We start from the raw sequence: 12,771 nt of genomic DNA, 5'->3' as shown, positions 1-12,771 counted from the left end.
GCTGAGTCTATTGCGTGGGATTCTATTGGAGCTTGGACAGGACCGCCTTACGAAAATGCAGCGCTCAGAAGCATAACGCGAGGTTCTATGCTGTTGGCATGCATGTGCGTATGGTCATGTCTGTGTGCGTGCGTGCTGAAACTACAACTGATATTTAGGGGCACTTCTGTTCAGGCAAACAAGTTTTTATGTTTTGCTCATGTTTGGCACTGGGGTCGCATTTATATGAGGTAGACCGAAAAGGAAAAGTGCCTTGCCTCGATTTAATTTGTTTTTGTGTGCATAGCTGCGATCAGTTTTCTGATGTTTATTGAACTTTATTAAATGCCTTTTTCTAGGCCGCAGATAAATGATGTTGCCAGTGCACCACAGCCTGTTGAAAATAGGCTGCCATCATCACCTACGCCATGTTGTTCTTCAGGTCAGTAGGAGAGATGACACAGCAAAACTATTGTATGTCTATAGAAGTAATTTGATTGCCTTCATTTGTTCTTTCGACATTTATAAATATTTTTTTTTTTTTACACCATTGTAGTTTACATTTGATCGAAGCAGTATTTCCTTGTGGTGTTACAAATTTCTCTGTTACCTCATTGCCCGCAAATTACCCAGTAAATTCTGGAATTGAACTTGATCGAAGTAGCTTGATATGTCAGTAATTAAATGTGTAAAACGTGACAGTAGGTAAGCTTTTCTGTAAGATAAAAGAAAGGATACGGGGCACTCATTCTAGCAACGTGCGGCTTGCAATCTGCTACTTGCAATGACATGCTGCACACAGTTCTGCGCACAGTTGTTCTGACAGTGCTCACTTGACATAGCTAGGCCTAGCTTACTTTGCATCAAAGCCGCTGCAGTTTGCGCTGAAGAGCTGGCCAGTACACTATGAAAGAAATAATTTTTCAAAGTTTAGAGACTGCTAGTTTCAGCGGTGTCTTCAGCACAGAAGCGAGGGCCACTGCTACCCTTCAGTCAGCGAGGTTGGCTTCACAACATGAGCAGCTATGTACCAAATGCTGGCCTCTGCATGACAGTGGGTGCTACGTGCATCAAAGTGTATTGCGGGGCGATTTGGTGACTGATCATGGTAGAAGAAAATAGCGCAGGAGACGGGGGGGGTCCTCAGTTTTCTTGTGGCCCGTGGGTCTGCCTGCTGGATACAGTTTATGATTGGGTCTGTCCAAACCTGACCAAACATTTTTATGCTATACAGGTGGCGAGCATGCAATATCATCGCCTGCCCACAGTTCGAAGAGCGACGGCTCCCACATGATTCCAAGCCCAACTCGAAAAACACTCGCGCCTACTGCGAGTCCGGCAGAGGGTCCTGCAGAGCCCTCAAGAACCATTGACACCAGGAACCTTGCCTCCAACCTGCCAGACGGTGATCACAAGCTGGAAAAGGATCTTTTCCGTCCAGGGGCCAAATCGGAGTGAGCAGTCGTAGATGGTCAAGAGAGGCCATAATTTTTTTTTTTTCCTTTTTTTTGTTCTTTGGTTTGCTCATTGTTTTGTTGCATTATTGAGCGGATTGCCTAAAATGCTCGCTTTCATGGGTAAGCAAATGATGCACTTTGTGTGTGATTGATTATCAGATTTGATTCGCTTGCTTGGTCTTGTCTCAGTACTGTTAGTCGTGGTGAAATGAAGTTTAATGCACTGGAGTGTCGGTAATTGAGTCCACAGAATTCACACCTGTTTATGATTTAAACTGGCATTTATGATCCTTGATTCAGATGCAAGTGTCTTAGTGATAAACAAGCCCAAAGTAGTTTGAACCGACAAATATCTCTGACCACCAAGTTGAATCGAAAACGATTGTCCTCTGACGTAAATTCTCTCGTTTCAATGACAGAACTGCTAACAATTTCGTGAGAGTTTCGTGGCTTCAAACCCAGTATTTACTGTTACTGTCACCAGAACATGCCAAGTTATGCAAGGCCATTCAAAAGCTTTAACTAACGTAAAATTTAAATGAATGAAGTCGCACCGCTTGACTGAACTGGCTGTAACCAAGTGCTAGTTCCAGCAGACACCACGCACTGGACGTTGGCTGAACGGTACCAGAATGTCAGTGAGCTCTCTGTCCTGCATCTGACTCTGCAATCTCACACTCATTTAGCCAAAACTGGCTAGGATGTAAAGCGTGCATTCAAAAAAGGTTAGAGGTCCACATATAATTCTCTGCCACCGCCTGCTGTTAGCACTTGTACAAAATTTTATCTGATGCTATGCATGGAAATTTGTGACTATGATGCACATGCAGCAAAGAGAGAAGGAATTTGGTGTTCATGCACATAGGTTTCTTTAATCAGAAGCGGATAATGAAAGTTGCTCACTTTTGTTAACATGTCCACTGCATACTACATACTTTTCAAGCTTACAGCATTGTTGCCTGCACTGTGCAGTTGTCTCTCACAATGATTGTACATTGCTGGCTTACATTTAAAATTGTATTGCTGTCTGAAGACTACCTTTGGGGCCATTACTGCCTATTGTTGTAATATGGCATTGCTGAAAGCTTTGACTTTACCTATGATTCCTCCTCCCAGGTGGACAGAGGGTCTAGTTAGTATACCTGCCGAATCTCCCAAATTTGCACCAAACCTCCCAGTTGTATGGGCACAATCTTGTTTCTCCCAAAAATAGTTTGCAACATTGTTTAAAAAAAATTTTTCAAAGGAAATGTAGTAAACTCGCTGGATTGAGTGTAAGTGAAACCGCCACTAGCATATGCTTGTTATATGACTGAAACAAAAGTGACTGCAGCTGCTACAGTAACCAACAAACTTTCTGAACTTTGAAAATTCTTGCATTCATACTTCTATGACAAGATGTCAGCTGGTCTGAAAGAAAAAAAGCATTCTTCTGTCCATTTCATTTTTTTAATGGATCAGTGTTTGAAAGTTAGTTTGTCATAAGCAGTTTTGGGGCACTGATTTTGTGGTGTGGGAACTGCCACATTCAACTTTCTATTTGTTTAGTGGGATTTATGAACTTTTATGTCACAACATCGCAAGTGAAAGGCAGCCGGAAATGGTATAGACTCCAAGGGCAGGCCTGTGGCCATCTGAAATTGTCATCATTCTCACATTAGATCAAGAATGGTGCACTATGTGACCCGTAACCTCGTCTGGGCACTAAAGGGTGAGCATTTTTAAACCAGGGGGTAATGCTCATGTACTTGGAAGGCCAGAGCCTGTCTTCAGATCTTCAAGCTCCTTTTATTTCAGTAGTGATGAGATGTGTGGTTCTGTTGTGCAAGTTAGAATGCAGAGCAAATACAGCTGTGCTGTTGCAGTGTGCATCATCTTAAACAGTCAGTGAGTCTCTCAGATATGGTGCTCTGTGAGTTATTGCAGAGACACAAGAACCTTGCACGGGGGAGGAGTTATGGGTCACCTTTAAGAGAGTTAAACGTTGAATTTTTTTTACTCTTTTGTTTGTTTTTGTTTTTATTTTTAGGAATGGGTAGGTTATGTAATCCCCCCCCCCCCCCCCTCCTCTCATTAAATTCTTACCTGATATTACAAATGAATAATTTTTAGACACCACTGCCATTTGTACCTCATGTGTCCTGAGGCTTGGAAGGAGAAAAGGGAAAAACTGTCTCCTGAGGCTGCTCTGGTGTAACTTGACACTCCAGAGCTTCTGCTGAAGCTTTACCACCTTTAGAAATGTCTTCAAAACACCTGCTGCTGTAGATATCTAGAATGAGCGAAGTCTTGAACGGCAAAGCCACTCCGAAAGTGCACAACTACAACTCCCATGCACAGCGCCTGATGGTGTGCACCATTTCCCTTTTCCTCTCACCCTCTCTCTATTATATCCTGAATTCGGACACCCTGCCACAGTGGCTTGGTGGTTAGGGTGCTTCACTACTGAGCCATGGGACTCGGATGCAATCTCAGTGGCAGCAGCAGCAACTGAATGGAAGTAAAATGCTACACACTCATAAACTGTGATGTCAGTGCACCTAAAGAACCCCGCGCAGCTGAAACTATCTGGTGCCCTTCAGTATGTGATCCCCATAACCAGAGCATCTTTGCGTGGGTATGAATTTGGTACAGATGTCACTCAGCATCATCTTTGCCCTGAGTGGGACTAAAAGGCGGAAAGCTTTAATTGGACGACTGCAATGGACATGTTCATGTCGGCCTAGTGCTAACATTCTGCAGATTAAGAAGAAAAAAAAAGATATTGGGGGGTTTTTTTGATGCCAAACGCTTCACTCGCTGCAACAGTAAAATCTGATTAATTTGAATTTCACAGGACCGATAAGGAGTTTGCATTATCTGAAGTTCGAATTATCGAATGACCTTCGAAAAAAACTGAAGGCTAAAAAATCGGCCATGATCGCCTTAATTTTAGGCAAGAACTGCGCGCATTTTAATGGGAAAGCATTTTTTGACTCATGAGTACCATGTACAGAGTTTGTCCGCATGAACAGTTAGTGGAGAAAAAAAAACATTCCTACCACTGGGTTTTAAACCCACACCAGAACAAACAGATCAATTTCCCTAGCCCAGGCTCGAAAGCACTATGTTATTGCTACAGCTGATGACGTCTCGTGTATCACTGCAACACACTCTCGCGCTCTGCAGTGAACGTCGTCGTCTTCATGAAGTTCCATCTGCACCACTCCTTTATTTAACCAAAGTACTAATGCCATACATGTATGTCATCTGGCTGAGTGCAGCCGAGGTCCGCTTTCGTAGTGCCAGGCGAATCCACCAGGCGACGTAATGCAACTTGTAATGCTTTCGCATTGCTGCACATGAGCAGACTCAAGTGCAGCCCTGAAATTTTTTTAGCATTCCCATCAACTCTTTATTGTGTCCACAGTGTCGGAAGTATTATAACAGAATTGTTTGAAAATGGCAAGGGCCTTCTTGGCATCTTTCACGGCGTGACGCGATAGCGGTGGTGCCTGTTCACAAGCAGCCTGAGTCGCATGTGAGGCTTCACCACAAGATGCACTTAACAACATTTGATGAGTGCACATTTTTGGAGTGGTGGAAGACCCACATGGATGGAAAGTGTGGAAATCGCTCAGCACCACTAACGATGGTTCGAAACTCCGTGGGCGTAAACGGTTCAAAGCTTATAAAAATGCGACCAAAACTAATTAGTTGGCCTATTATTGGAGACGAGGCTGTCTGCGTTTCGTCACATTTGCCGCTGTGTCAGCTGAGCAACATGCATTCAGATGAGTACTAGTATTTTCACCATTGCTTACAGTGCTAATCGTACCTTGCTGTGGCTTAACTGTTGTGAGGCCCGTAGCGCCCATCCCATGCCATAGCCTTATATGTACACTGGCTGGAACCATGCCAACAGTGAGACTTATCTGCATTTCCGATTTAGGGGAGGGTCGAATCAATGAACATTTAGTTCTATGTCTCTGAGGTCACACAGAACTGAGACCAGGCTGCTGCCGGTCACGGCATAGGTTCGGCTGTACTCATTCTTTCATGGTTTTAACTGGTTTTATCTTCTGTCCCCGTTCTGTCCCCGTTTTGGAGATACGCAGCCTTGTAGCTATGCCATTCTGTCATAGGGATGTTTCTTTGCCCACGTGCCAGGCACCAGGTAGTTCAAGTTATCTGTAGCAGAACTGGCTCGCATTCGAATTAACGGTCTTTTTTATACATAGATTTCTATGAAGCTTGACTGGGCCAAGTAGTGCATTTCCAATTATCCAGAAATTTTAGTTGATGAGGTTCATGTTAACGAGTTTTTACTGCAGTGCCATTACAAAGGGTGGTCTGGCATTGCACATGGCGTGCACTATAAAGCAGTCATCATAGCTCTGTGGAGTTTCTTTGCCCCTTCCAGCCTGAGTAGCAAAGACAGAAAGAGAGCCCTGCTTTACTTTTATGCACTTAAGATAGTGTTTCTCTAGTTTATCATTTTACAGTGGCTGGGAAATGATTTGACCCCATGGGCTAGCCTGCAGTACTGTTTCCTGTGGGTGTCACTGTCTTGTCAATTTCCGCTAATCAAGATGGGCAGTAACGCCTCCAGATGAAAATGTCAGAAAGTGGTGTGTTTATTTGGGTTATTCAGAAGCTGTGAAACAGGAAGCGTCTGTGAAAAAGGCCTCATTGTTTAGTTCTATTCATTGCAAAGGTGAGAATTCATAGTCATAGAATTCATAGAATTCATGAGTCAGCATAATAGCAGCCGGAGATAAACATGAGCGCACATGAGAAAGTAGAGCGGTCGGTAGTGTTTCATCATGAAGCAGCAGACAGAAAAAGACAACACTCTGCTTTCTTTTCTTTGTTTTTTTTTCAGGCAAACATATGTTGTGCATTGTAAGAAAAAGTGAGTGTGGTTAAACCTGGATATAACGAAATTTTAAAATGTCCGCAATTTTACGTTGCATCCAGGTTTTCGTTATATCCAGTTTTCACATGAAGGCCCAGAAGAATAATGCAGAGTGATAACCAGATTAAGAATTCATTATAAAGGAAACCACCTGGAAAGTTTATAGTAAATCAGAATTATTAGAAGTTATAGAAGTGGTGAAATGTTTCGTGGTCGCTCTAAGCGAGCGTGCGGAGCGCAACTGTGGCGGCCTTGCCTCTACTATAGGGGAGAAAACCTGGGCTAAGGGGCGCTACGCCACTCTGTGCGTCAGCGTCCTCCATGGACACCTTGGCAAAACCTCCGCGCAGTGCGGCCGTGTTGTCTGCTCCCTGCTGCATTGAAAAGCATGTTGCCGTCTGCGCGTGTTTATGCGCGCGCGCGCGATTGTTTCTCTCCTCTTCTGGCCACGTTCTGGCCGCCGTCATGCTCCAACAAAGGGGGCAAAAAAAAAAAAAAGAAAAAAAAATCTAGAATGAAAAAATGAAGGCGCGCTGCTTCGCAAAACTTGTGTGGAAACGGTAACGGGATGGTTGTCTGCCTTTTTTTTTTTTTAGGTATCTTGTACTGCTCATATCTCGCACCTCTGTTTGTAACTAGCGGTGCCGCAGCAGGCATCGTGGAACCAAGTCAGCTTCAAAAAACAGATATACATTAATCGTTCTATCCTCATACGCGATCCTGCTTCATGAGCTCAAAACTGCGCACTTGCTAGAGGAGATGATTGAATTGGGAATTGCACAGAGTAGCTGCGGAATTAAGAAGACAGAGATTTCCGTGGAGAGATGTCCCCATCTGCATGGAAAGTCGTCAGGCATTTCCCCGTTGTTCTTCTCGTGGAGAGAGGAAACTGCTGCAAAAATGGCATGCCTCGGCTTCTCGTCAGCAACCCAGGTCATTAGAAACCCCTCATCATAAAGGCTAGATAGTTCATTGTATTCGGATGGCAGCGCTGCAGCAGCAAACTTCCCCTGACCGCTGTCGGCATGAACCAAAGCTACGGTGTTGTTTTCTATGCCATTATAAGGAAAACGTAAAAAACGTGCTGAACACAGGCAGCGTGGCACCAGTAGCTTGTCGGTAGCTGTAGTCTTCACCCTGCTGAAGTGAATAGGTCATTGTAGTTGGCAGCGTTTAGTTCCATTGACTTTGTTGGGGGGTTGACTGATATGTCGGTCATCAAAGAGGGTTGAGTGGGCCTTCTTCAAGTAAAATGACCACACTCATCACTGTATACACGCGTGTCATTGAGTCTCCATGATAAGAATGCACTGTTCCTTTCATTGAACAACGGGGATAGAGATTTCGATGCTTTCGCATTGACAAAAAAAATGAAAAGTTTAGAACTAACTTGTAAGCTGAGGAACCAAAAAAAAAAGCCCCTCCCCCTCCCCATCACCACTTCCTTGGCCTTTAAAAAAGCACCAGGTTTGCATGCTCAGTTCCGTCGTGTGTCCGTGCAGCATCTGAGTGCCTGTCTCCTTGCGCGTGGTTGTTTTTTTTCCTTTCTCAGTTCTCGTCGTAGTAAATTTCCAAGAAGAAAGGTGCAATATGATTAAATTACAATGCACTTTAAAAAAATCTTTAATTTTGAAAGTTATTTTTGCAGTGCGAATTTCTTTACTCTCCCATAGCGTAACAATACAAGAGGTGACACAACACAGGAGGTGCCGCCTCAAATCCTTCAAAATACCTGTCATTTGCCCCTTGCCTTCAAGTAGCAAATTCGCTTTCACATTTTTTTTTTTTCTTTCTTTTTTTTTTTTTGTCTGAGCCGGCCAACAAATGCTCTTTGAAAACAACGTTTGCGGTAATCATAATTTCTCACTTTTGAAAGCACTGATAAAAACATCGATAAACAACCTAGAAAAGCAAAAATAAGAAACCCCACTGGCAAAGAGCGCCGGCTTTGTACGCATCTGCATGCGCCCATTTCCCCTCCTCCGCATTCTCCTTCTCCTGCTCCGCGTGCACGCGCGGCTGCACGTGGCACGCGCTTCTGCACGAGTGGGCTGCGCAGACAGCCGTGCGCAGCGCACGGCTGCGCGTAGGTTTTGTAGTTCCTCTCCGCTCCACTAGAAGCCGAGCGCTGCCGTTGTGAAGTGAACCGAAAGCGAAAACAGCAGAGACTGCTGCGTTTTTCATGTAGATGCGCCATTGGCGCTGAAATCCGGCATGTTGTATCAACTGCGGTCACTTGTGCTTGTTGCTATCATAGACGTTCCTCTCACGTCAGTTCGAATTTTATCGTTCTGAAACTTGTGGGGTTCTGCCAAATTTCCAGTAATTCAGCACTAGGTAAGAGACAGTCAGCGCAGCGAGTTCGTTACATGAAGGTCAACTGCTGCGACTTGTTCGTTACATGGAGTTTCAAAATACACGCACTTTAATGGGGGCGATGTTGGGGAAATGTAAAACTTCGTAATATCAGGGAATGAGGGTTTGTTACATTGAGGTTTAACTGTACTATGCCTGTACCCGGCTTGATAGGGAGGCCATTTAAGCTAGCTTGGATACTAATCTACCTTGCGAATGATGCCCTTGGATTTACAAAAGCTTTGCTGGTCTCTTATAGAATGCTGAAAATTCTAAGGCATCATTTATTTTTTTATCCTTTTTTTTTTTTTTTTTTTTTGGGGAGTTGTCTGCTTTCTTGCCTAAAAAAGTACTTTGTGGTACACAGAGTTAAAGGACACTGCTGGCATGTACCTGTATCGCCGTAATCAATTGGTTAGAGCTTGAGCCATTCACTGGTTTATTTCAGGCCCTCTCTAGCGGAGAATATTGCATGTGCCTGTGAGCTTCACTGACATTCTGGTATGCAAAGGTAATTTCGGATTTGGTTAGCAGACCTCGCGTCACTACATTGCATTACATGTAATGAATTTCATTAGCTGTAATAAGGCCTCATATTGCTGTGAACTGCAATTTTAATTTTGCATGACATTTTATATATAGCAACCCTTATATGTTAATGTTTTTATTTTATAGGCTGCTGGCATTTTTTTTTTTTTTTTCCTTTATTGATGGTAAAGTTTCTTTATGCATCATACTATTGGGCCTGTTAAATAGAAGTAGGCCTGTTTGCAAGATTAGTTAATATTGAAAATGTTGGGGCATACTTTTGGTGTGTTGTTGCTGTACATGGTAGAAAAACCGTTTTTGTTTTCTTGATGACTTTCATGAGATTGTTGGCTCCACTCTCCCCTGTTCTCTCTTGCTTTACCCACTCTTTGGGGGCAAAACACATAATTCAAGCAGATTGTGCAGTCAAGAAGAAAGCGTAAGATAGCTTGTTCATAAATTTGATTTTATCTGCTTTTTACATATTTAGTTTTGTATCTCATGAATTGCAAATCTAGGTTTGCAAAAATGTATCGGGACTAATCTAAAGTGCAAGATCTTTCACAGATATATTCAAAATATTTAACATTATGGTGTTGGCTCTTCAGTAGTAGTAACAGACTATGTGATAATTGAGATAAACAGTGGTTTCCTAACTTGTGACAATGATGATAGTGCTTGTGTCAAAGAAAATTCTGAAAAAGGCAATGCCCTTTAATGGCTCTAGCGTTAAGAAGCAACTAAGGTCTTGACCAGTGCTGGAGTGTGATGTGCTGCTATTGTTTGTTATGTGCTGATAACATTGTGTATGTTTGTGCTCTAAACATTACTTGTGGTGATGAAACAAGAGTGAACTATGCATGGTGAAATCGTTGAACTTCTTGTTATATTTACCCCCAAATTACAAACGAAACAGCCAAGGTCAAATATGGGCTGCAAAATTCGAATGGCATACTGATACAGCTTGATATCTTATGTTAATCTTGAATGCTGTGGATCTATTCTTTTATTGTTTTCTTTACAGCAAACATTTTAAGGGATGCTGAGAACAAATTGAAGTTGACCTGTGCTGACAGACTGCGGCACTCTAATAAGAAATAGATTGCTTGCTTTTTTCTTTTTAAGCTAGAAAAGACCGAGTAGAAAAATGCAGGTCTTCTTATCACCACCCATGAGCAAACTGCATGCTCTGACACGGTATTTTGGGTGCATATCTCAGATGCTAGGCTACACCGTCGTTGACATCAAAACGACGGCAGTGGACATCACCAGTGGATGACAGAAATTTGATTTTCTCAGCCCTAATGCATCTTTTGCTGCCGGACAAATGCTAACATACCCAGAAAGAGCCAGAGAATCAATTTTTTACCGAGTGGGTTAACTGCATAGAGTGGTCTTCTTTATCTTTATTTTTTTTTTTTTTTCATTTGTATCCTCTTTTCTTTCTTTTTTGTCTGGAAGCATTCGTTAGTTTTCTTTCTCCATTGCAAATGTAGCAGGCAGTGATGTTAATTGTGTCCTAGTGTAGGTTACACATTCACTTTTGGCACATTAGTTGCACAGGATGCCTTCAGCTCTCTGCTCAGAGTTTGGTATGTGCTGGTGTAGCCACATCATAATCCCCCTCTGTTAGGCAAAGCATGAAACTTGCTACAGGAGCAGGTTATTTTTATTAATTTTTTTTACGGTGAAAAATTATTTACCTAGAGATTCTTTTGGGCATTTTAGTAACAAGATATCTTGCTGCCTTATGCTGAAGGTAAAGTGTGCTTGTGTATAAAGTATGATGTAGGTTATTATAACTTTATGTAAACCAGTATACTAGTTCTGATTGCCTGAATTTAGGGTACCTAGTTTTGCTGTTTAAAGTCTGTCTTTTCTTTCTGCTCACTTTGCCATAGCCTACTTGGACTCTTTCTTGGGGTTGCTAGTCATACTTGGGGAGCTATTGCATTTTGTGGAGCAGTTCCAATCCTCTAAACATTGCTACAAATCCTATTCATTGTTATAAAACACATTCATGCGACAGTTATGCAGTGCCTCTGTGCCAGAAACGTGAAGAAGGGTATTCAGTTAATCAAAAAATCTTATATTGACTGCCCGTCTACAAACACTGATTACCCCCCCCCCCCCCTTCCCTCAACCTTAAGATAAGCTGTGTTGAATTGAACAGCACTATCTTCGATGAAGGTTTAAAGGACACACAAGCAAACAGGACGAGTACTGTGTTCCTATGTCCTTTTACTTCTGTTTAAATTAGCGCTGTCTAATTCAACATGCCATAACAACTGGCCCTAATAGTCTGTATTTAATCGTCAGCCCCAAGCTGTGGCTGACAATGTTGATAATAAGGGCTCATCTCATCTGTGCCAATTCCCTCTACTGTCATTACCTTCAGTAAAGTGCATCAGTTTAAATTTGAACCCTTGGATCATGCCTATTGATGAGCATCGTTTGGACTAGCCCTCAGTATGTACTTTTAATTTTGAACCTCCAGCCACGAATTTATGGAAATCTTTACCAATGTGCACTGTTGTAGGGAAAGAATTGCTTCCCTGTTATGACTGTCCTTAATAGGCCAGGGCATCTATGCCTGAGAGACTGAAGTAAACGTTCTCATCCTGGAGGTGTGCATACTAAATGTTCTGGCCCACGGCTGATACAGGCATCAGTTTAAAATTTTGTACTTTTGAACTGAAAGTTACTGTAGACTAACATGTTTCAGAATTCTGTGCCACTTGTCGCCGAGTTACATTCTTGCTTTAGTAGTGGCTGGGGATTGCTGCAGGTTGTGCACAGTAAACTTTTTTCACATTTTCACGTTAGTGCTGCAGGCAGCGAAGTGCTGCATCACAAGTTAGCATCTTTGCGACTTTGTTTCTTTCTTCACGGCGGCAGCCACATTTTTGTGAAAGTCAGACTCTGGAGCTTAAAGTGATCTTTCATTCGCATGCAAATCTGTGACAATTTTGTTCTCTATCTATTTATTCATTGATGGCAGTTGTAGAAGTGGTGTTGCTGTAGGTTTCCTTTTCATGAATATTGTGCTTGAAGTTAAAAGGGTGTGATATGTAGACCTTTGCGTTCATCAACTGCAGAGATGTGGGATGTTTTCTTTTGGATGAGTTTACTGTGACGCATAGGCTTGCTGAGAAGGGCGATGGTGGTTCCGTTACTGCAGTCGCAGGAGCAGGGAAGTGCATATTGTTTCTTATTGTTTCCTGCTATTGAGAAGACCTGAATTGGTTCTATCATGAACTTCAGCAGCAATGCCTTCTTATGAATGCCTCTGCACACCTCTGCTGCGAAATGTTGTGATTTTGGTCAAACACAGCTGTACATTTCTTGTATTGATATGTCAGTTGCATTCTAGTGTTGCACCACTCAGATTATTTTAAGCATTGTTTGCAAAGGCACTCTGGTTTTGTAACAAAGTGTTGCAGTTATAGTAGTGGCTGACATTGCCCTATAAAGTGCCCCTGTTTAAGATTTGCAAGCTTTTACAGACAGTAGACATGCTCACTGTGGCCAACTAATTCTGGTAAACTAACTTCT

The 12,771-nt window shown here is 42.6% G+C and overlaps 1 protein-coding gene across 1 annotated transcript in view; it reads left to right on the top strand.

Moving 5' to 3' along the window:
- Positions 1 to 8,995, top strand: part of LOC146198450 (ankyrin repeat and IBR domain-containing protein 1-like) — a 62,750-nt gene extending 53,755 nt beyond the window's left edge. The window contains exons 20-21 of the mRNA XM_084593961.1: positions 339 to 421; positions 1,214 to 8,995. Of these exons, the coding sequence (XP_084450087.1) occupies positions 339 to 421; positions 1,214 to 1,437 (307 nt within the window). The 3' untranslated portion in view covers positions 1,438 to 8,995. The remainder of the gene's footprint in view (positions 1 to 338; positions 422 to 1,213) is intronic.
- The last annotated feature ends 3,776 nt before the right edge of the window (positions 8,996 to 12,771 follow it).

Source organism: Amblyomma maculatum, chromosome 2 (genome assembly GCF_055883805.1).
Source record: "Amblyomma maculatum isolate TAMU_Amacu chromosome 2, ASM5588380v1, whole genome shotgun sequence".
NCBI classification, from domain to species: Eukaryota; Metazoa; Arthropoda; class Arachnida; order Ixodida; family Ixodidae; genus Amblyomma; species Amblyomma maculatum.
This window is presented reverse-complemented; position numbering and strand designations above follow the sequence as displayed.